This window comes from Pogoniulus pusillus, chromosome 16 (genome assembly GCF_015220805.1).
Source record: "Pogoniulus pusillus isolate bPogPus1 chromosome 16, bPogPus1.pri, whole genome shotgun sequence".
Lineage (NCBI taxonomy): Eukaryota > Metazoa > Chordata > Aves > Piciformes > Lybiidae > Pogoniulus > Pogoniulus pusillus.
Window position 1 is genome coordinate 10,290,519 of NC_087279.1, and position 23,562 is coordinate 10,314,080.

At 44.1% G+C, this 23,562-nt stretch overlaps 1 protein-coding gene across 2 annotated transcripts in view; it reads right to left on the reverse strand.

Moving 5' to 3' along the window:
• Positions 1 to 12,552, reverse strand: part of IARS1 (isoleucyl-tRNA synthetase 1) — a 105,110-nt gene extending 92,558 nt beyond the window's left edge. The window contains exons 1-6 of one of the 2 annotated variants that reach the window (XM_064156377.1): positions 12,466 to 12,552; positions 10,740 to 10,830; positions 8,438 to 8,557; positions 7,767 to 7,923; positions 7,173 to 7,292; positions 3,974 to 4,056 (exon numbers count right to left, since the gene is read on the reverse strand). In XM_064156377.1, coding sequence (XP_064012447.1) covers positions 3,974 to 4,056; positions 7,173 to 7,292; positions 7,767 to 7,923; positions 8,438 to 8,556 — 479 coding nt within the window. In that variant the 5' untranslated portion in view covers position 8,557; positions 10,740 to 10,830; positions 12,466 to 12,552. The remainder of the gene's footprint in view (positions 1 to 3,973; positions 4,057 to 7,172; positions 7,293 to 7,766; positions 7,924 to 8,437; positions 8,558 to 10,739; positions 10,831 to 12,465) is intronic. The other variant, XM_064156378.1, reaches the window with a different exon arrangement.
• Positions 12,553 to 23,562: the final 11,010 nt, after the last annotated feature.

Genomic DNA, 23,562 nt, shown 5'->3' on the forward strand with positions numbered 1-23,562 from the left:
AGTGCACAGAAGGCAGCTCCCACATAGCTTCTAGCCAGCAGCACTGCTCGCCTAAAACAAAGTAACTGCTAAAGATGAACCTAAGTCATTCATACAGGGATATTATGTTTTGCCTACAAATGCAACACAAGTTATTTTAAACAATACCCTATCAACATGTGGCGTTTAATGCTTATGTTTGCCAGACGTTGACAATTTGCAAGGAATGGCTCTCAAAATTGAAGCTGCAATCCTTTCTGAAAAATAAGCTTTTGAAACCACACAGTTCCTTTCTGACAAACAGAAAACATTTGCCCACAGAAGCCAGAAATCAAACCCCGTTCTAGATCTGCCCTATCTGTTCTCAAACAAGTAAATTCTGTTGCATCCTCACTGCTGAACAAGCAGGACTTACAAACTCCTCTACTAAAGAAAAATGAGCTTGGGGAAAAGGTTAACTCAAGATGTTTATTTCAGCCACTTGTTAACAGGATCTAGTCCCTAAAGACACAAGCTACCTTTAACTTCCAAAAAGCATTGCACAAACTGAAAGCAGTTTGTTGTTTGTAAGTGTTATAAGGGGGTGATACGACTGGCTCAGGCCCAGTCAGTTACCAAAACTGTGAGCTACTTTCACCCTAGATGTAACTTCCAAGAAATTTTAACTCTGCTACAAGATCCACTGATTCATGGCACATACGTACCATGCAAATACCACCTGGATATACTGAAACTCACACAAATGGAGTTCTATGCTTCCAAAAGATACTGAATCACTCAGTGAAATACTCAAAATACTCATGGCAGCCCCCACAAAATCCAATATCCTACAGTATCCTCCAACAGATGCAAAAGCAAGTTACCCTCTCCAAACACACATTCACTTCACAGCAAAGAGAAGGATTTCATCTTAGAGGTTCTCGAGTTCTTAACACCATCCTTTTGGGGTAGGCAAGTGACCAAGTGGTTTGCAATTACTCAATATCTAAGGGTTTTCAAAGGGTGTGAAAACTCTTTCCCCACCAGATAGCTGAAGTACTCAGTAGTAACACTGAGAAATTATTTTCAAACTCCCCTTTTTAAAGAATTGTTAACTCAGCTAGCAATGAAGTAAGCCGGGCAAAACATTGCAACAGTGGGATCTAGAAGTGCTTCATTTCTCTGTAGTACAGAGAAATGAACACATTTATTGCTGTGTGACCTAGCATCAGTTCACATCAAGACAAAATGACAATTCAATGCAGCAGGACACTGACTTCAGTGACAGAGCTCATGCTAAAAACATGAAATGTAAAAAAAAAAATGCCAAAAAGCAAACAAAGCTACACAGAATGAGGTGACCCAAAGGAAACATTCCAGATTCAGGAGGTACCTACAACCTCCAGCTGCTGCTTAAGACTGGTGGCACCCTGAGCCTGATGCTACTAGAGAACATCAAGGGCAGGGTTGTGGGGCCACACCTAGCAAGGAAGGAAAGTGAGGTCATCTTTTAATGACAACTCTGAAAGAAAAACTGACGCTGTAACAACTGAGATGGGCACAGTGGAAAGCAGGCAGAACTGGACAAAAAGCTCCATTACTGAAGGGAGCTCCATACTGCATTCCCATAGTTAACAGAGCAGTGTACAGCCATGACCTCAAACATGTAGAGTACCGCTTTTGTACCATAATCAGGAACGTTTTCTTTTCTTCCCTCAGTCACTACCTAGTGCTATCACAAAAGAACCCACGACTATCTTCTTAGGGTACACAAGCAGCTAAGACATGTTTCTGCCACCTGTGGTTTCACATCATTTACATCTTTCAAAGCTGAGCTTTTCAATTACACTCAGAGTGCAATTGCTAAATCGAGTCACTAGATGGTGATAAAAAGTTAACTAACCCTGAAGTTACGCAAAAGAGGAAATTAAATCCCTCAGTCAGCAGACTCAGAAACATGCCACAGCTCTGACCACAGGGCTATTCATCTCCTCGACTCAGCACTTCACAGGCTGTTTCTGCAGCGATCAGAAAAACTGCTCTTGAGGTGCAAACTCGCACTTAGTCTGAGAAGGCATGCAGCATGGATACACGCTAATTACAACTCTAGAGTTCTATTTAAGTTATTTATTTATTAAGCTATAGCTACATTTCAATATCTGAAGGAGACCTACAAGAAGGCTGAGGAAGGACTGTTTAGAAGCTAGAAATCCTGAGATCATTTCAGAACTGCATGCTTCAGAGAGACAAATAATTAAGCTTAACAGGTAGTTTCAGCTGATTAAGACTGAAGACAAAATTCTTCATCTATTTCAACTGCAAAATTAACAGTTGTCATGCTCACAGGCATTGTTACAATCAATGTGTTTTTCCTGGGCCTAAGAGCAGCATTCTACTCCCACAAGCAGAAGAAAACAAAAAGAAGAAACATATGACAGGACTGGAGTCAGACCTGCCAGTACAGTCACCAGGTTACAGTCAATACAGAAATTGGTCAAATTGATCTGCAATTTCTCTAAGAAATATCTCAGCCTTGAAACAAGTGTCTCACGTGGCTTTTCCATTCCCCTCCTCCATCCACTATGCAAACACCAATGGCTCCACCTCCTGTTCTACTGGAAAGCAAGCTGGCAATGGCAGAGTAACATGCCCCTCCAACACTTGGAAGGCTTTCCAGAAAACCCTGTTTTTAAAAACAGAGTTAAAAAAAAAATCATTACATGATTACATAGAAAACTAACAGTGTCAGGAAGCAGAAGAGGTTGTCAGCTTACACACTTCCTGAAGTCTCATATTGCAAAGATTCCAGATCAATTTGTATTTTACAGTTTGTATCCAAAGCAATCATTAGAGGAGGTAACCTCTGTGACCTGGGTGAAAGACTAGAAATTGCAAAGGGAGAAGAAAAAAAATGCAAAGAAACGACTGGGCTGCAGAGAGACACTGCAGCTAGCTCAAGTCACGTTTGTTTTTTACATAGTCCTTGGAAGATGCAAGTTACAGAGGATTTAAGGTGCCACTAAGTATTTTTATAACTTATGAAAGGAAAATGTCTTACCACTCTTAGCTTTATCATTATGCAGGGTTTCTTCAGCTAAGTTAGTTAAACATCTGCTCCCTTCCCACAGACTTTTCAGTGCTCATTGAAAATTCACTGGCACTTCAACCCTCTAACAAAGGCTCCAAAGACATCTGTAAGTTCTGTCAATCCTTCAGCGTAACTATAGGTAGCTGACTATCTAAGTTATTAATAAACTAATATTAAAGAACATCACTAACATTTTATATGCACATTGCTTGCTTTTTGATGGCTTTTTGTCAGCACGTATGCTGCCAAACCTCTTCCTGAAATTCACCTTGTAATTCTAACACCTGAGGGACTCAACATAGCTATTTCTTCACTCTGTGGGCCAGTGTGATTACCCTTAAACTATAAGGCTGTCCAATATTTTGGTATGCCAACAGTCATCCTGAATGCATTGCCACAACACTCAGACTTTACTTAGCTCTGCATCAGGAGCCCAAGACAGCTGTCAAACTATGCTGCCAAGTAAAACAGCACAGCAGATCCCCAGCCTCTAAATTCAGGTTTGAAGAAGAGATTTGGAACTAAACTGAGTTTGGATAGTTTGCACATTTGTAGCTAATGGTGTGAAGAATATAAAAAATGCAGAGATAATAGAATTTCCTAAACCATGCAAGGAACATATCAGAAGTGCTTTTAAACTGACATGGAGCAGTGAGACTTCAGGGCTCACCGCAAGCAGTACTGTCATACTCTCTTTTGAAAAACTCTACGACCCTGAAGAAGGATAACTGACCTAGTTTAACTCCCTCACCTGACAACAAGACATTTCACATCACCTTAATTACCTTGTCTGCTATTTATCAGATTTTGGCTTGTTTCAAAGCAGTTCTCTATAACTGTGGACAAGCACGTGACCACAATCACTGAAGCTTCCTTAGCATTCCAAATTCAGAAAAAACATATATGAATGTTTATAAGTTAACTTACCAGACAGACTCCATGAATTCAGGATAGAGAGTTTTATAGTCATTTTTAAAATCAATCCACCGTCCCAATCTTGTGACATTGAACTGTTGAGAAACAAATGCAGAGATTGAAAGGTATCTCAACATTAAACAGCATGATGAATTCCCAATATTTCTTATGCAAAACAGCTTGATTTTTAAGTGCAGTGTTTGCCCCAGATCAATGCAACACCACTATCAAATATTTCAGCCTGACAATGGTTCCAAACAGTCTATGTGAAGAAGCAAAAATAAGCCAAGAAAGAAACCACGAGCATCATTGTTTAGAACTAAGGTGACGCAACATGTAAATGTGTTCAACACTGCTAGACTGAAGTGGTGGATCTTCCGGGCTCATTCAGCAGATAGAAATGGTGGGTCACTCAAGGTTCAGCCAAGGTTCAAATGTCTGAAAATTGCTCTTGATTACAGTGCTCTTGTTTCTATTTTTAAAACTTCTCCTTGCAGAATCAAGATCCAGAACACAGTCTATCAGCTTTCAGTTATATGAAAGCATGATGTAATTCGAAGACAAAGAAATGCTGAGAGAAATTGATATGCCACAAGTCACAAAAACTATTTCAAGGCCAGCTACCTTCTTTGCCTTCCCAAAGCTGTGACAAGGCTGGGACAGGTGCTAGTCCCTATTCTCAGGACAGATTATGGTCATCTCCTTTGGCACTGAACATAACCACTAATGAGTAATAAGCCAGCTATGGGATTTGCTTGGCCAGGTGGTACTCCCTTGCCAGTTTGACATCTATCAAACTAGCTTTCCAAACAATCAAGCCCAGAGACACCTGTCCTGATACTTACTGACACAGACCATCCTGGAAGACAAGTTAGCTAAGTGGAAACAAAGCAAATTAATTCTGTCATCTCTATATTTCCACATAACACCTGAGCTCCTGAAATAGATGTTTTGATCCTGATCTTCAAGCCACTGTGACATTCCACTATTAAGATCCAAAGACTAGGACTGATCAGTACAAGTACTCACAAAGTCACAGTACAGTATCATGTCTGCCCTCAGCACTGGAAGACCTCACACTATCAAGGAACCTTTCATAATATTCATTTGCTAGAAAATCCAGACAGAAAACAAACCCTATCTCCAGTAGAAATGTTGGGAATTCCTCTCTTAACACTATCCCAAAATATTTGAATTTATTATCAGCCAAATCATAAACAAGTCACTTAAACTTATTTAATTTTTATTAATAACCTAAAACATATGCATGTGGAAGCACACACAGGCACATGCACACATTAATATGCGTTAATCCAAAATCCATTCACTATCCTAAGCACCAGCACTGCACAAACAGCAGTGGCTAAAGATACAGCAAGTGAAAAAGGAACAGCTATGGAATATCAAACATGAACCAGAATAAAGCTTTCTATATTTATTTCTAAAAACAAAAGAATCATCAATGATATCTTTGAAACACAAAATTTCAGAGTATAGATGAATGATTGTACATTTGAAAAAACAAACTGTGCTTTTCATCCAGCCACTCACTCAAATTTAGGCCACAGCTATCCCAACAAAGGCAGCTGTAGTTTCTTTGGATACTGGCCATAACTTCAAAATGCTCCCACGGCCAAGAGGCAAGTGATAACTCAGATAAGAAATTATTTCAATCAAAAGGAATATAGCAGGACTAGAGAAGATATAGAGGATTGTGATAAGGTAGAACAGCTTATGCTCATGAAAACCTAAAGAATTAGGATTGTGAAGGGCGGCTTACACCCCATCAGGCTGTGTTGCCATCTAGCATGACCCGGGCAGGCTGCAAAGTCTGGCAGAGAGTAAAATTATGAAGTTCAAAAAGGGTAAGTGTAGGGTACTGCACCTGGGCAGGAATAACACCAGGTGTCAGTACACATGGTGACTGATCTGCTGGAAGGCAGCTCAGTGGAAAAACATCTGGAGTCCCGGTGGACAACAGGATGACCATGTGCCCTTGTGGCCAAGAAGACCAATGGCATCCTGGGGTGCATCAAGAAGAACAGTTACAAGCACGCTGAGGGCAGTTCTCCCCCTCTACTCTACCCTAGTGAAAGGCTCCATCTGGAGTAGTGTCCAGTTCAGGAATAGGCAACTGCTTGAGAAGGTACAGCAAAGGGGTACAAAAATCATTAGGGAACTATAAAGTCTGTCTCACAAAGAAAGGCTGAGAGACTTAGAGCTTCTTAGCCAGGAGACTGTAATCAATGCTTATAGATACATAAAGGCTGGGCATCAGAAGGATAAGCCCAGTCTTTTTTCAGTGGAGCCCAGCAACAGGACAAAAGATAACAGGCACAAACATGAGCACAGGAAGTTCCACCTGAAGAGGAACTTCTTTACTTGGAGAATGACAGAGCACTGAAACAGGGTAAGTGGTGGAGACTATCTCTAGAGTTATTCAAAACCAGCCTGTACACTGTTCTATGCAACTTGCTCTAAGTGAATCCAATCCAACCCCCTTGCCAGAGAAGGTTATCGCTGGAGGTCTTTACTCTGTCCCCACTGCTACAGACAAAAATATGGAGCATCACAGTTCTATGCACATGATTAATATTACTCAGAGTTAGAGGAGGAAAAAGAAAAAACCCTGTGTGTCTCAAGAAAATACCTAACCCATCTACTTGGAACAGCTTCCCAACCGCAAGGGTCTGCACAGGCCAGTGTTCTCTCTCTCACTACATTCATGGGATGCAAAGTTTAAACTAATACTCTTGGAAGGCTGAGGGTTTATCCACATCTGTTCTGATACAGTATTAGATGCTAGAACTTCTGCTGTTCCAGAAATACAAGCACTGAAAATATTTGTATAATTTGCTCCATTTGAAAACCAAACTCAGATCTTACTTTCAATTTTCTATGCAAAGGAAGACATGAGGAAAGAGATAACTTGTTCCACATATCAGCTAAATGTTCCATGTATCTAGTTAGACACTTTGAGCTTCAGGTTACCTTAAAGTAACCTCTCGACATCAGAGTAGTCTCCCTGTTCTGAGCCACAAAGCTGCTCTTTTTGTTCCCCTTTCAGGATCACCGCTGAGAAGCAAGGTAGCTGTAGACACGAGATGTAAGCAAGTAATCAAGTTGACAGAACAATGAAGTTCACCTCAGATGAAAAACTTCACACATACAGTAAAAAACACAGCAGAATGTGCACCAAGTCTTTACTCACCTCCCATTCCTTTGAGTATCTCATTACAATTCCTCTGCACTGGTTGTTGTATTCTTTAATCCCCATCTTTGCCACGTCCTCCGGCCCTTTAATGCCCAAGGTCTTGTCAATCTCATATTCCTGGGAGCATTGAAAACAACCAGACAAAAACCCCATACTGTCATGAAAAGCTGTCAGGATTTCTCTCAATACATTTCTTTCTATTTGATGCATTCTAATGAGTCTAAAAGGCTTCCTTTATCCTTTCGAGACTTCACCAGTACTGCGCCTGAACTCAACAGATATTCCAAAGGACAGCCCCGCCTGATGTGACTGTTTCTTTACTATCTTCAGGGGGAAAAGGAAGAAAATGTTTCTGAAATAGATACTCAATAAACACCCCTTTACAGTAATGCCTGGAGAAAGGCAAGTGATGAGTAGCAAGCACCTGAAATCATCACATGCAGAAAAGCCAGAGCAACACACTGGACAAAAGTTGCATTTCTCTATCAGCCAGAAAGCCAAGTATAACAGCAATAGAAATATGACTGAGAAACAGGTTACAACATGGAAAAAGTCAACAGAAATATCTACAGATAGATTTGTGACACATACCACAGGTAAGCCATGACAATCCCAGCCAAATCTTCTGTCAACATGAAAACCACTCTGATGAGCAAATCTAGTTACTATGTCTTTAATGGTTCCTGCAAGAATATGGCCATAGTGTGGAAGGCCAGTAGCAAATGGAGGGCCATCATAGAAGTTAAACCTACAACACAAGACAACATTCTTCATTAAATCAAAAGGTAAGCATCACATTTTCCAAGAGGGTGAATACATCTGTATGCTTATGTTTCTTAAGTCTTACTAGGACAACTAATTTCTCCCTCTCCCATCATCAGTCAGCACCAGTACAATGTTGGCAGAGGGACTAAAGACTCATTCAGTTCCTACCCACTGCCAGTTCCACCTGCAACACTACTCAAAATGGCAGTGTGCTGCTTCACAGCTGGCAGACATAAGGCAGAGTCGTCCTTGCTTACCTGCAAGTCTCTTTCATAAAGCCATCAACCAGGAAATAACAGGTCTACTACTACTGTTTGAACATCATTCATACTTCGCAAAGTGAAATATAAACAGTAACTGACGTGACCACACCAGCCAAAACGGCTCTTTGCAAAAAGAGCAATTATAGTTAACAGAACCCAGGTAGAATAAAAGAAATAGTTACAGCTAAGCCTTGCATTGTCACACATTTGCTACAGTTTTTAGCAGAACCTTACCTAGGTCTATTCTTTGATTGTTTTAGGCACTCCTGGAAACAATTCAGGTTTTTCCAGAGCTCCAATATCTTCTCTTCTTCATTAGGAAAACTTATGTTTTCTGGAACTTGTTGAACCATTCTTTCCCAGCAATCACCAAGGAGAGAAAAGAGAGTACACATGGAACAGAAGTTAGGAAAAAACTTACTTCACAAATATAATTTATTGTCTGACAAATCCCTATCACCAAAACACATCTCAGTTTTTCAAAGAGCTTGATACAGTGTAGACACAGAAGCAACCACGATATTCTACAGCAAACACCTAATGATTTTGACAGACTAACATCAAAACTTTATTACAGGAAAAGAACTCAACTACAGCTCTAAGTTTTTTATTAGTTTTTTTCTGTTGTTGCCTATTAAAAAAAAAGTCAATGGGAAAATTCTTTGGTTAGAGGGTTGGATTTTTTTTTAATTTAGGCAAAGTTTCCAAGTTCAAACTAGTCTTTCAGCATCACTTTGTGAACTACTGAGACACACTTTAAGTGCAGGAACTAAAACTTGTGAAAAGGCAACCTTCCCCTGTACATATATTCCTACCATTTAAAGATGAAAACCAGCATTTTTTCCATTTAGTTAGGCCACTTTTCTGAATGCTCTTAAACACAGTGAGGCTCCAGACACCACAGCTGAAACACTGCATTTGAAGAGGAAGATGGGGGAAGAATTTGCACAAACAGACGAGGAAAAAGCTCAATGACCCCAGCTGTGAGTCTTGAAAAGCTCTGACTTTCAGTGTATTGGCAAAACTACCAGTCTTTTTTTTAGTCTCCGTTTTCCATTCAATTTTACAGGTACCTTAGAACTAAGCTACAAGGGGCTACTTCTTGCTCGCCATTTCTTGAAGGTCTTTGTTTTATCTGGTGGGTTTTGGCCACCAATGTACAAAAAGCCATTGTTCAATTCTGGGTACGTCAATGACAAAAAAAAATCACCACAAGCAAAATAATCTATCAGCAACTCAGGAAAGAGTTCTCAACCTAAGAAATGCACAAAAGGGATGCATGGGTTTCCAGACCTGCTACAACATTCAAATTTCAAGCAAATCCCACAGTAAGCAACAAGCAAAAGCTTCATGGAATAAAGATATTTAAGACAGGAAATCACGAGCTGGCAATAAACATATGGACATGGCCTGCACATAGTCTCAGAAGGGTAATAACCAGTCTCAGCTCTGTACATTACACATGGCTTGTACCAGAGTTATCATCACATCTCAAAGCACTAAACAAAGCACTAGTTGGGCCATGCCATTTCTCAGTAATTTGATCACAGAGACAACAGAGATAGGTCAGCCTATCTTACAAGCCATTTGAGGACTAAGGATCTGCTCATTTCATTTGGATCAAGCTCAGCCTTCACCATTCAGTGCTAACAGCACAGGTTTCAGCAGAGGGCCCAGCTATCAAGTCCCTGTAATCTAACCAATTCAGTACAGGCTTAAGAGACAAATCACATTTGAAATCTTCATGGCTCAACATCAGCTGAGAGAAAAAGCAGAGACTTCCATGTTCAGGAAAAGCATAAACAATTTATAGGCAGAGACACTGATAATTCCATATACCTACAGCAACAGAAATGCATTGCTACAAACAATCTAAGAAAAAAATTGCTAATACTCACAACTTTGAAGACAAAATTAAAACGCTGCAAATGGTGGTTAAACTCTTAAGAGTTAAGAAGGTTATGTGGTAACAGATAATGATTTGGTAAACACACTTGGATGGAGAAGGCTCTGGGAAGACCTTACAGCAGCCTTCCAGTACCTAAAGAGGGCCTACAAGAAAGCTCAGGAGGGACTTCTTACAAGGGCTTGTAGTGACAGTATGAGAGGGAACAGATTGAAGCTGAGAGAGGGTAGACTTAGATAGGAGATAAGGAAGACATTCTTAACAGTTAAGAGTGGTGAAACACTAGAACAGGTTGCCCAGGACAGTCATGGATGCTCTCTCCAAGAAGGTGTTCAAGGACAGGTTGGATGGGGTCTTGAGCAGCCTGGTCTAGTGTAAGGTGCCTTTGTCCATAGCAAGGGGGTTGGAGCTAGAGGATCTCTAAAGTTCTCTCAATCCACACCATTCCATTATCCTGTGTTATACAAATTATTATATTCGTATCAAAACTACACATTTGGACAACACTCCAAATTTACATACAGCTCAGGAAGCACAATGGAGTCCTGTTTTCTTGTTTCTCTACTCATATTCTCCTGACAAAGCAACAGAGTAAGGCAGCACACCACAGGTGATTTTAAGCACACTCACTTTTTTAAGAAGATAGTAACATCCAATAGGAAGGGTGTCGAACTTTGTTGATTACACTACAGCAGTCTCAAACTTATTCTGGGCTTCTTATCTAGAATTTAAAGAAAAAAAAAAAGTATTAAAAGCATGAAAGCAAGTCAGACTGTGGAGTTCTCAATATCAGTTACTTTTTGTTGTTTTTAATAAAATGAGCAATCAGTTTTCTTCTCAAGAAAAGCTACCACCTTCATGGCATGGCCTAAGAATGAAATTTCTAACTGTAATTACTTCAGCAAAAAAAAATTAAAGCCATGGTTTTCGTGCAAATGTTTGGGGTTTCATGGTAATACAGAAAATCAGCATTTACACCTTATTCTTAGAAGATTGACAATGGGCTGATTATTCCACTGTTCTGTTTGATGTGAAACGAAAGCTGAGGAGTCACAGTATTTTCTTACTGACAAACATGCCTCAAAGAGAGCAGCTCAAGAAAATAAACTGGAAAACTACAAAGTGAGAGTTTCTAATTTCTAAACGGTTAAATGAACTTTGCTCAAGTTGAACCTGACACTTGAGGAAAGAGCATTGAGGTTAATTCATCTCAACATATCACTCAAGATGGACTACAGATAACCCCGCCCTCAGGAAGGCCTTTATTTTTCAATTGAAAGCTTGCTAAAACAGCAGATGGGTAAATTATTACCATGTTTAGACACAAATATATTTCATCTCATGCAAGGAATCAGTTTGAATCTGTATCTTACAAGGTTTTCAGCATTTTTCCTGTTGTTGCCGTACTACCTTGCTTAAAAGCAAAAAGTTGTCATTGAGCAAGAGAAAAATCTAGGGTATCTGGAAATAGTTCTAAATAATGTATTTTAAGAAATCAGAAATTACTGTCAGCTAAGCCAGTAAACACTGCAGTTCTGTGCCAACTAAATTCTATTATTACCTGACAGTCACTTCCAAAATATGCCACCAAAATGACAGAAATATGGTTCACTCACTTTCCAGAAGGCTCCCTGGGGGTGGGAAGCCAACGTTTACTGAAGCTACATCAAATCCCTCCCAACTGCAGTAATCAAGTGTGCTTTCCTCAAAATGTTCACGTTTATTGAAAGCATGATAATGTGGAACGCAAGGCATCCTCAGCTATTCGTTCAACTAATTAACCTTGACAGATATTAAACTCTACAGTAAAGAAAGTGGTTAGCACTATTACGTATCTATTTTGAATAAACACTCCTCTTCAATAAAAGCACAGAATCTGCTGGCTTCCAGGGAAGTAACGTATCTGACACACAAACATAACATTATGCACACAACACACAGTATCGCTAACGCCTGAAAAGGCGCTCAGAACGCCAAAACCCAGCAGTGGAGTAACCATCCCGGCCAATCCAGAGCTCCCGGCGCTGACAGCAGAAGCGACGGCTTGGCCGCGATCCGCCTCAGACAACCCGCCGCTGAATGCCACGGGGCAGGCATCTACCGGAGCCGGCACACAATGCACTGGCCATCGATTTTCTGTGACAGCCCAAAAGGTGCCGCTTGGCCCCAGCACCCTCACCAAGCGCCTCGAAAATCCCCCAAGACGCATAGGGCCCTAGCGCTGCCCCTCCCTGAGGCCTCTGAGCCAACCCCCGCCTCCCTGACATAGGCCCTTGGCTAGCGGAGGACGAAAGGAAAATGCGGGGCACTGGGGAGAGCGGACCCTAGGACCGAGCCACATCCTGCTGCCGCTCACCTCAGCACCGCCCGCTCGGCAATGATGCAACCGCGCCCGGGAAAGCATGACAGGAAGCACACCCGGCAGCCGCGGCCAACCGGCGCGCACCACACTCAGGACGCAATAAGGCAGCCTCCAATTGGGCACGCCGCCACCCCGGCCCGCCCGGTCACGGCAGCGCTGGGCAGGCCGGGAAACCCTTCCCGCCCGCACGCGCCGCGCCTCACGCCGCGCCTCCTCATTGGTCAGAACAGGCTGGAGCGGCCTCCCGCGGAAGGAGCCGGGCGGGGCAGCGCCGTGTCTGCGCCTGACCGCGCCGTGGCGGGCCGCGGCCTTTACCTGGGACGAGTAATTCTGCCGTGGTTTCACTGGTTTACGTTTCTTTCCGAAATTAAAATGCCTCTCGGAAAAGTCCCCACACAAAGCTGTGGTTGTGAAGGGGGAGCGGCTGCGGGAGACCTCCGTGCGGAGACGAACAGCCTCGGCCTGCTACCGTGGTTTTGGGCTGGAAACGTGGAACGTGAAAACGTTCTTCTGCCGCAACGAGATGTCCCCTGGCACACAGGAAAAAGAGTAAAAAAAAAAACCAAACTACACTCCTAAGGCCGAAATAAATTTGAACGTTGCATTTCAGCAGCGTGGCTAAGCGCGAAATCCCAGGCGGGAGCTGTGGCGGACTTAATAGCTGGATACGAGACTACCAAACGCATCTCGACGGTTGGCCTCGCTGCCGTTAGAGGAATACTCTTAAACAGGTCTTAACTTCTTGGGACTCTATACCAGTAGTCACCTCCTCCAGATAGAACATAAACTTGTAAGTTCCCACATGTCAGAGGAAACCTAAGAATTTGGAAAAATGTTGTTAGTGGCTGGCAACTGTGGCATTGTGAGACTACAAAACATTTCCTTAGACCCACAACAGCAATGGAGAGGCTCCTGACAGCAAAACATGGAGAGGAGTCCAGAGATGTGATGCACAGAGGTACTCCCTAACTGCACATCTGCCCACCTGAACTCCCAACCCAAACTGGTTCTAGGGAATGAAGCTCCGAACAATAAAGGCCCCAACTGTCCAGCTACCTCCATCTAACGATCTTTATTGCTCTAAAACTTCTAAACTCACACAAATGTTGGTGATCAGTAAAAGCTAGGGGGTTTTAATTTTAATTTCCAGGACTAGGTACAACTTCCTGATCTGTACAGACTGCAAATGAGGGACACATCTAGATGCAGTGTCACATCAAACAATTCTCACTTGCACAAAAAAGCACAAGACTTTTCTACACAGAATTTGGTACATTGCTGTAAAGTAGCTCAGAGGGGAACTCAATCTGCACCAACCCGGAGAAACAATACAGCAAATGTGAGCTGCAGCCAGATTAAGCAGGTCTGACCAACATGACAGGGAAAGACTCAGTTCATGTGCTTGCCAGAAGAGTCTCCAGTATTAACACAACACAGATTCCTCTTGGTGTGGATCCAGCATGTCCTGTACCCTGGAGGGAAGCTGTAAGTAGCAGAAATCTGTTTAACCCATTCTGGTTTCTAATGCACCTAAAAGTTATTAAAAAGTCCAGGACAATTCAATACTGAAAGGAGGAGAACTTGGATGCTACCATCTGATGCAGCATTCCTTCAACTGAGCACTTTATTTTTTCATGCTTTGGAGTTTGCTTGGGTTTGTTTGTTTGTTTTAAGAGAATTAGTAGCTGTGACTCAAGATCAAAGGCAGGTAGGTATGAAAGGAAAAAAAATACTGAAAATTAATACCTAATTTAAGAGATCTTATGCATTTTACCACAATGGGCCTTCTCTCTGCCCAGAAAGCTTTCTTTGCTATGCGGACTGATAGATACTGCTTTCAGGAAGCCTTGGGTTTAACAGTAGCTTCTGTTAATTTAGTTTGAATTTTTTTCTCCAAGTACTTAACATAAGCTTGCTTGAAAAAAAATTCCACACAGGTCCAGACTGCTTCGTTACCTGTTTATTTTTAAACATAGACTTTATCAAACCTGAAAGCACTGCATCCTCCCCCTGCTTTCACATTCCTTCTGATTATAGAAGTTGAGGGATTTTTAGACAACTGTAACTTGTGCTTGGTTCAGCACCAACTCCTTAAGCTCTGGACTTTACTTTGCAAAACATATAGGTGATAAGACAGCTGACTTTCAAGTGAAATGCTGTGTAATTTCTGAGCGGATTTTAAAGCAAATACTGCTTAAAAATATGTACTTTTAGGCAATGGAATACAAATGCTGGCCATTTGTTGCTGGTAATACTGACTCTGCAGTTACCACACATCCAGGTTTTAACCTGCATCTTCCATGTGTGTATTTTTTATTTCTTTGCCCTTCACTAGTAAGTAATAATACAGTTATCTACATGAGAGCCTACTGCTCTTATTTATGCATAACCTTTATCTGATACCATTTGTGGCACAACACAGAGTTCGTTTGACCATAGGGCTGAAGAGGGAAGTCACTCTCAGATTTACAAGTGCCGTACTTAACATACAGACCTATTTTTTTTTTTTACTGTTGAAAACCAGAGGAAATTGCAGCAGAGGGATCACAGGCAAGCAGGAATAACTGGGACAGTCCCCAAACTATAAGAATTTCTCTCTCATTTTTCACGAAATACTGTTTCAAAAGCACTGATTCACATGGAAAGCTTGAAGGGAAGGAACAAAAAACCCCAAGAAGCCTGAAAAGGGGCCGCTCCTCCCTCTCTCCGTTTCGCTCAATGCCAGCTCAAAACCCCGCACTCCCCGAATCCCCTCTACGGTACAGGCTGTGCCCGCGTCTCCACCGGGCCCGTGCCTCCATGGCGGCGGTGCTGCGAGGTGGGACCAGGCCTCGCCGCCTCTCCGTGGGGATTGTGCCGGTTATCGCTGCGGGTTCTGCGATGAACTCTCCCGTCCCCGGGGCTGGACAAACGGAGAGAAGCCCCAACGGGTGGTGTGCCTTTCTCCGCCCCTGCGGCGTGAAGCGGCTTCCCGGGCCCGTTCTCGCCGACGCGGCAGATGTCTCCTCTCCTCGTCCCTTGGGGAGGGAAGGCGCGGCCACCCCTCGCTCAGGCACGGGCACCATTTTTTGGGCAATGACTGGGAAGACCGCAGCTTTCCCGGGCGGCGCCGGACCCGGTCAGGAGTTCTGGGTAAAGGGAGGAGCTGCTGCTACAGCGTGCTGTGGTTTTCCAGCGCTTGCCCTCGGGGCCCCGGACCGCTGTTGGCGGCACCAGGCGCTCGATGCTGCTGGGTCGGGCCCCCCTTTACTCCCCAGCACCCTCACTGAGCATCAGCTCTCCCTGGTACCCTTACTCCCGCCCAACTCCAGCACCCCTCCGTGCCTCACGGGCGACCTAACCAGTTCTCGTATTGCTACTGCAAACAGAAGATCAAATGCGCTTGCGCACAGAACAGAGCGCAAACGGTATTCGTGAATAGGGGATGAACAAAATAACGCACTCGGAGCGCTGGGCCAAACCAAGCCGAGCCGGACGGAGGGCGGAGCAGATACCGGAATTAATCGGGGAAACGTGAGAGAGCGGCCCGTTGCTGCTCGTCGTGGCGAAGAGCGCCCGGGTTCACCGGTTAGAGAGCAAAGTTTGGTGGGGACAGGCCTGCTCATCCACTAACGCCTGCGTATCCTCCCTGCTCTCCCCCGGGGCGCGGCGGCAGTTGGACTGCGCCGAGAACAATATATATTTGGGGCGTGTGGGTGCGCGCCGCCAGTCGGTGCTGGGCGGCGGGTGGGGGCGTTAGTGTGCAGAGCCTGCAGGTCAGCGGCTTCCCCGCACCCTCCCGTCGCTCGCGCCCTCTCTGGGCCTTGCCCCAGCCTGCCCTCCCGTGGCGGACCGCTGATAGCCCGGTAGCGGCCGGCTGGGGAAGTGGGCGAGACCATCTCTCCGAGGCGGCGGCTGGAAGTCAGTCAAGCTGTCCCCTAGCTCGCAGCCCTTCAGCCAGGCTATGCGCTGTAAACGGGCTCTGCTCAAGAAAAAAACAGAACGGATCGTGAAAAGGTAGAGACGCCCCGTGCCACCCCGCGAGCGGGGACGCCGCAGGGCTCCTGGGAACCGACAGCTCAGCCCGGGGTTAAAGGCGCGCCGGGCAGGCAACGGCGCTGGACTTGCTCGACGGGGTGGTCCCGGCAGCTCTCCCGGCGGCGAGGAGCATGTGAAGATCGACGGGCCGCGATGCTGCGACGAGCGGACCTGATGGTGTGCGGCGGAGCGCGGCGACCCCCCTGGGAGCACGCCCATGACGAAGGGGTGCCGGGAGGTGCTTCGCCGCCGCCGCTAAAGGGTGGCGATCCCCGTCGGGGCGGCAGCCGGTCGCGCTGGCACCCCGGGCGGCGCGGGGGAGTACCCGGCGTGTCGCGGAAGCTGCTAGGCAGCCGCACACACAGCCACTATCAGCACTCTCAGCAGCAGCACTGCCGCGCCTTCCGCCGGTGCTACCGGCCTGCATGGCCGCGGGTGCTGCTGTCCCTGCGGCCAGTGAACGTCCTGGGCCGGCGAGCTCCGGGCATGCGGGCGCCCCGCAACACTAACCAGTTCCTGATGCGGGAGAAATACCAGCTTATGCACCTGCGCTCGGACTCGGTGGGCACCGAAAGCGGTGGGTCGGACTGCGAGATGGATCCGCTGGACATGGACTCATATCTAGGGGTGCTGGAGAACGCCCGCGGGGCGCTGATGGAGTGCGCCGGGGAGGCCGGTCCCGTCGCCTGCTCCCCGCCCGCTCCGAGCGGTACCGGCGCGGCCGCGGCCCCTCCACAGGAGGAGAGCCAGCAGTACTTCCCCTCCGAGGACGATGTGATCGAGAGCGAGCTCTTCATGGAGAGGGACTTCGACGAGTTCTGCAGCAGTTTCGCCTGAGCCCTCGCGAACGGACACGCTGCTGGGGCTTCCCTCGGCTGCTTTTGCGGACAGGGAGGTGGGCGAAGAAGTCTGCTGGCCGCCAAGCCTTTCCGCCTCAGCGAGGGGGAAGAGGTTTATTTATTTCACGGCCGCCCCTTTACGTTTTCGTCAGGGGAGTTGGCTGATTTTATAAGTGTGTGTGTGCAGAAAGAGGGGGGAACCCCCAGCACCTCCCTTGTAAATAAAGCGAACTTTTCTGAAGGGGAGCTTAGAGCAGGCCACGCTTTGTTTGGGGGGCTTGGGTGGGTGTGCTGCTGGGGCAACCACGGCGCCTCTGCGGGGGCGCTGGTGAGCCCGGGAGAGAGGGATAGCGAGTGACCAGGGGGTGGTGGCGGCGGGGACCGGGTCCGCGCGGGTACGGGGAGGGTCAGCAATCCGGGCCTCTGCCGCCAGGGATGGTGAGAACGGGGATGGCATCTCTCGGCCTGTTCACGTCCAAAATAATCACGGAAAAGTTTAAGGCGTTCGTGGCTTTCGCCCCTGTTCGGTTTCCTACGGAAAAGCGTTTAATTGGCTCTGCGAGGGGGGCAGCCGAGGAGGGAAGGCAGCACAAGGAGAACGCCCCTTCCCACATCCCCGCGGTAGGAGCCGCGGCTGCCGGAGGTTGTACGGGGATGGGCAGGGGGCGGGAAGACGCTGGAGATAATAGCAACACGAAAACAAACAACTACGAGTGGTGCGGGCAGGGGAACGGGTGAGCGCTGCCTTAGCTCCTGGACAGCAGGGCTCAGACCCGCACAGGCGCTCTGGGGAAGGTCACTCCAAGGCAGCGGCTCTACAGCCACTGGCCGCCCTCCTCTGCAGGAATGCAGCCAACGCCAAGTGGCACTTTGGACACGAGCTGCCACCGGCCGCACCGCTGCGCCGGATCCGACAGGAACCCGAGCGTTTTCATGGCTGCCTTCTATTTCTGACAGCAGGAGCTTATTTCTGTTGTACCAACTACAGCAGAGGGAGAAATGTCTAGAAAGATACTTAAAGGGCTTCTGCACACCGAAAAAATTGCAGATGCCTACCCGGGGAACCAAGTTCTCCAGAACTCCAGGGTTAAGTTTTCTTTTTTGTTCCTGCTGTGAAGGTAAATATGAAACTCAGCAAATCCCTGTATCATAGAAACAGAACCGTTACAGTTGCAAAAGACCTGTAAGATCAAGTCCAACCATCAACCTAACACCACTACCATGCACACTAAACGGTGCCCCAAAGCAGAGTAGAACTATGAGGCATTAACTCAAAGTAATAGGAGATGGCTTGGAACAGTTCAAGATGCTTTTCACAACAGATAATGCATTCCTGAAAGTTGTTGCCACAGAAGAAGATATGGGCAAATTGTATCAACTTGTCTGAACCAGAATTAGATAAATTAGTGGCTACATGTCCACAGACAGAGCACCAGCAGTCTGTGCTGGGGAAGGAAGAATACAGAATCATAAAATCTATTTAGTTTGGAAGACTTCTAAGATGGACTCCAGCTGCCCACTTCTACAGAGGGAACTGTGGAAGTGGCTGCTCAGTGGTGGTGTCTCCACACAGCCCAATGCCTGCCAGCGCTGCTGGAGACAGAACACAGGATCAGGTGAGCCACAGCTCTCATCCAAGGCTTTTCTTACCCTCTTAACCCCAACTGCAGCATAACTATGGCACCCTCAGAGATGTAGGGTCATCTTTCAATGTTCCTGAAGCCTGCCCCATGCTTTGTACTTTCCACCACGTAAAGACAGAGTGGATGAAGTTGGTAGAGTTGGAAAACTTGCTGCCTCTTCTCTATAGCGTGCATGCCTATGAAATTAGAGCACTCACATGTCAACAGGGCAAATGAGAGGAATCATGCTGATCTGCAGATAATGCTCTTTGCCACTACAAGGACAGAAGTTCATCAGAATCTTTATAAAGGAAACTATATTTTAAGGCAAAATATTTTATTTTTCTAGTACTTCATTTAGCAATCTAATGAAATACAACGAGCAAAGATACCATTTCTTCACTACTGCTAAGACACAAAGCTGCTGAACACAGTAAGACTAACATCACATTTATTTCATTTGGAAACAGATATGTGTTCTCTACAGTTGAACTTCAGGCAATTTTTTAGATACAAAATACAGATGTCATTTGCAATAGCAGGTTCATATTAGAACCATGCCTACACTCTGGAGATTTTACTCAATGGGAAGCTGTTTGAGAAGAGGTGTACAGAGACAAACCTTTCATACAAGTAAATGGAACCTAAGTTTGCACACAGAAAAACTGCAAAGATTTACACTTCAGCAAGTTTGTATTTTATTAATGAATCCAGGTCTGTCTGAAGTAACATGTTAAATGAATGGTTTGAATGCATAATTTCTTCTTTTCCCCTGACTTGCTATTTGAACTGGTATGACAAAAACTACACTACAAACACTCACCTAAAAGTTGGCCTTTGTTCTGTAGTACCACTGGTAAATTTGCATCATAACATGGATCTGTTCAAAGACAACCAAGGTAAAGCAGGAGTGTAAATTAATAGAGCCGTGCAGAGACATAATTACAGGACACATCCTGCCTGTTAGAATTACAGAGATACCTTGCATTTGCAAAGTGAGCCCTGTGTTCTCACCACTAGACAATGATTTGCCATGAACGATCCAATCCATTTGTGTTGAAGTCCTAGATGTTCCTGCCTGTGGCAGGGCGGTTGGAACTAGATAATCTTTAAGGTCCTTTCCAACCCAAACCATTTTATGATTCTGTGTACATAATGACATCCAGCCTTCCCCTTCCTCCCAGTGTGCTTTTCTTCACTGACTTCTTGCATATTCACCATCACTTCAGATTGCAGTGTCCTGTTCTGGACAAGAGCATCAGACACCAATTCAGTTTGTTCATCTGTCAGGAAAGAAAGCAGGAGACAATACAGATGAAATTTCCCCTGTCTCCTTTTGAGTCAGTACAGAGACAAAATATCAATGTGTTTGACCAAGCATCAAGCAAAGCTTATACCAACACCTTCAGTGAAGAGTCCTCAAATATTGCCCTGTATTGCCCTTACACATCTCACCAGCAAGCCCCAATTCTCTTAAAGACCTTTCTTGGTCTGTTACTTGCATTATTTAGATCTCCTTAGTTGTTTGGGTTTTTCCTGTTTCCATTTTTTATCACTGGTTTGACAAATTTCTTAAGTGTTTGGAAAGCATCTGCCTTGTAACGGAAGCAACCACAAACAGCACCTTAGTACTAATTTTGAAAGCCTTTTACAAAGCTGAAATTCAAACCAGAACAAAGTTAGTGAACATCAAAGCTAGGAAAACTAGCCAAAAACTCTTCCTTCAGAAGGTCACTGATCAATGCAGTGGCCAATCTCTCTTGTGCTGCTCTCTCAAATCTGATTTATACACACAAGTGTTGAAGCAGATCACAAAATTGCAGGAATAGTTCTCACTCTGGCTGAGGATATTTTTGAACCTGATCTATTTTATATTTTGGATCCTTAGAGCCTACATTTTTGCTTTGATAGGTTGTTCTTATGCTTGGCATTTTAATATATCAGATTGCATCACAGTGACACATTGAACACTGGCATTTGTAGTAGAGGTAGATGACAAGAATTATCAGTCAGGAAATGTATGCCTGTGCTATGAGTCACTTTATCTGTTGTATGGACATGATAGAATGTTAAATGTAGGCTTGTAAAAACAGCAATGTTATTAGAAATATTTTCATCTTATTTCCATTTTTAAATAGCATCACCAGTTTTCTTTGGCAGCCACACTATTTATTAACAGAACCTTGTACATCAAGCTATTAAATAACTGAATTTTTGTTGGGAGTACAATTGCAAGTCATTTATAAAATATGTACAAGCCACTTTGAAGTCCAAGGCAAATGGGAGGCAAGCCTAAGCTATAGAGGGGGGATGGTGGCACAACACAAAGGGCTCTGTTATAGTAACTCGTGTAATTTATTTCTATGGCCAGTCTGTGCAGAAGATGAGTTAGGATTTGGTAAACTTACCTGGAGGTAAAAAGCTTGGTAATACTATGAAGGAGGCAGAATAGCCCTTTTTTGTGCATTATTACAATGTCAGCATATTTTGTTGCACATGTAGATAAGCACTTTGTATGGCTGCATAATGGTTTGAAATCACCAGCCAGACAGAAGTGTTAATTTTTATTGAGGAATAGTTAATGTTGCACAATATCTAGAAGGCTTTCAGTCTCATTCACTAGAAAAAATTAACCATGACTGAAAAAAACCCTGTCTCCAAGTTACCCCTCATTTCCAACAATGCATGTAAGAGATCTGAGGATTTTCAATTTGAATGTGGGGTGATAAAAGTTAATTTATTTTTAATTCTTTGCTGTAATATGAGTGACCATTTTGCTATCATATGTTTCAGGTACCTTCAAATACCTTTTTTTTTTTTCCTTATCTCTTGTTTTCTTTTCAAGTCAAAAACTGGTGGCTAATAAAATTCACATTTGTCCTATGTTATCTTTCCTGGATGAGGAGATCCTTTCTCACCATGCAGAAAAAAAACACAAACTTGTCTTGAAAACAGATACACAAGTCTGTAAAGACTGCCAGAGTTTCACATCACCTTGCAGATGATGTTTTAGGAGGCAATTTTCCACCTATATCCAATACAGTATGAGTCATTTATTGAGCTACTTCCATGGCTTTCTGATCTTTGAGTTGTTTTCACACATGCACCAAAACAAATACAAGTTAGAGCAGCATTAATTTACAAGCAGAATGGTTACATAGAGAGTGCTACTTTGACAGATTTACCAATTACTACTGTCTTTACCTTCAAGTCATCTAATTTCTCTTTCCCTTCCTATTTCCCCTAACACTTTCCTCATGTCTATAGTTACACAAGAGTGCAGGAGGTGACTACACTGCATCCTACCTTTCTGTACAGCCTCTGAACATGTTTGTTTTTTTTTTCTCTCAGGCTCAATATCTACAGTAAAAACAAAATATATAGGTTTTGTATAAGAAACTTAAGCAGATTCTCACAAAGGAAAAAAAAGATGAAAGAATCCCAACCACAAAGCACACCTTTGACTCACCAGTCATCCAGCACTAAAGGAAGTCGTTTTCTAGTGCCACAAAGACTGTAAGGAAAGGATTATATTGAATGATGTCCTCAACTCAGTTAAGAACATGGTGTTCAAGAAATTAAGATATACTTGCAGAGAAATGGGGATAGAAATCCAGAGCCTAGACATAAATCCTAGAAGGATTTGAGCAACTACATTTGCTTCATATTCTGAGTAGGCATAGAAATAATATTAAATTCAGGTGTTTCTTTAGTGAAAAAAATCATGATGTATTGCACCAAAAGCACATTCCAAGCTCTTGAAGGAAGTGGAGACATGGCAATGCCCTTTCTGTCACACACTGTACACTTTGGTAATTTAGTTCCATACATTATTTTAAGTCAATGGAAAGTTATGTGGCTTGTAAGAAATTAAAAACAAGGCACAAGTCCTGGGGAATCCTCCTCAAGAAGAAACCACCAAGAACGGTTTCAAGGGACTACACCTAACTCACAGTTTCTCCCAAGTCTGCATGCAGACTTCCCATCCTGAGGAGCAAACAGAGCTACTTGAGTTTATGTTGCTCCCACAAATGTTTTCCAAAGGGGAAATAAACCCAAACCCTAAACATCCAAACAATCTGCTTACTTGTAACTATTGACATTAACAGTGATGACTACCAGTTACTAAGTTTCATATTGCACTGATGTGAGTTAACCAACTGCTGACCTGCTTATTCCCTGGTTTATATTGTTGTTTAGTCCTGATCTATCTATACCAGCATCCAGTACTAGAGAAGCTGCACACACATAAGCACAGACACAAGTGAAGAAAAATTTCAGTAGGTCTCACAAATACCAAGAAAGCATTGAATTAAAAGAGATCTTTTTATTCCTATTTCTCCTTGGCTCAGGTTTTCTGTATCCCAATTTCCAGTGCATGCTGTGAGAAAAGGCAAATCTTCTCTTGTTTCAAGATCTGCTTCAATTCATCTTACGGATAAGAAAAGCCCTGGTACACATTTCAGGCCATCAAGAAATCCTCTCTGTTCACAAGAGGACACCTGGACACCTTTTTTTTTTTTCTCCCCTCCCTCCTCCTGTAACAATTACTGCAAAAATCGGCAAGTATTAGCTATCCATCTAAGGAAAGTTCCATGAGAGGTGCACTGGTA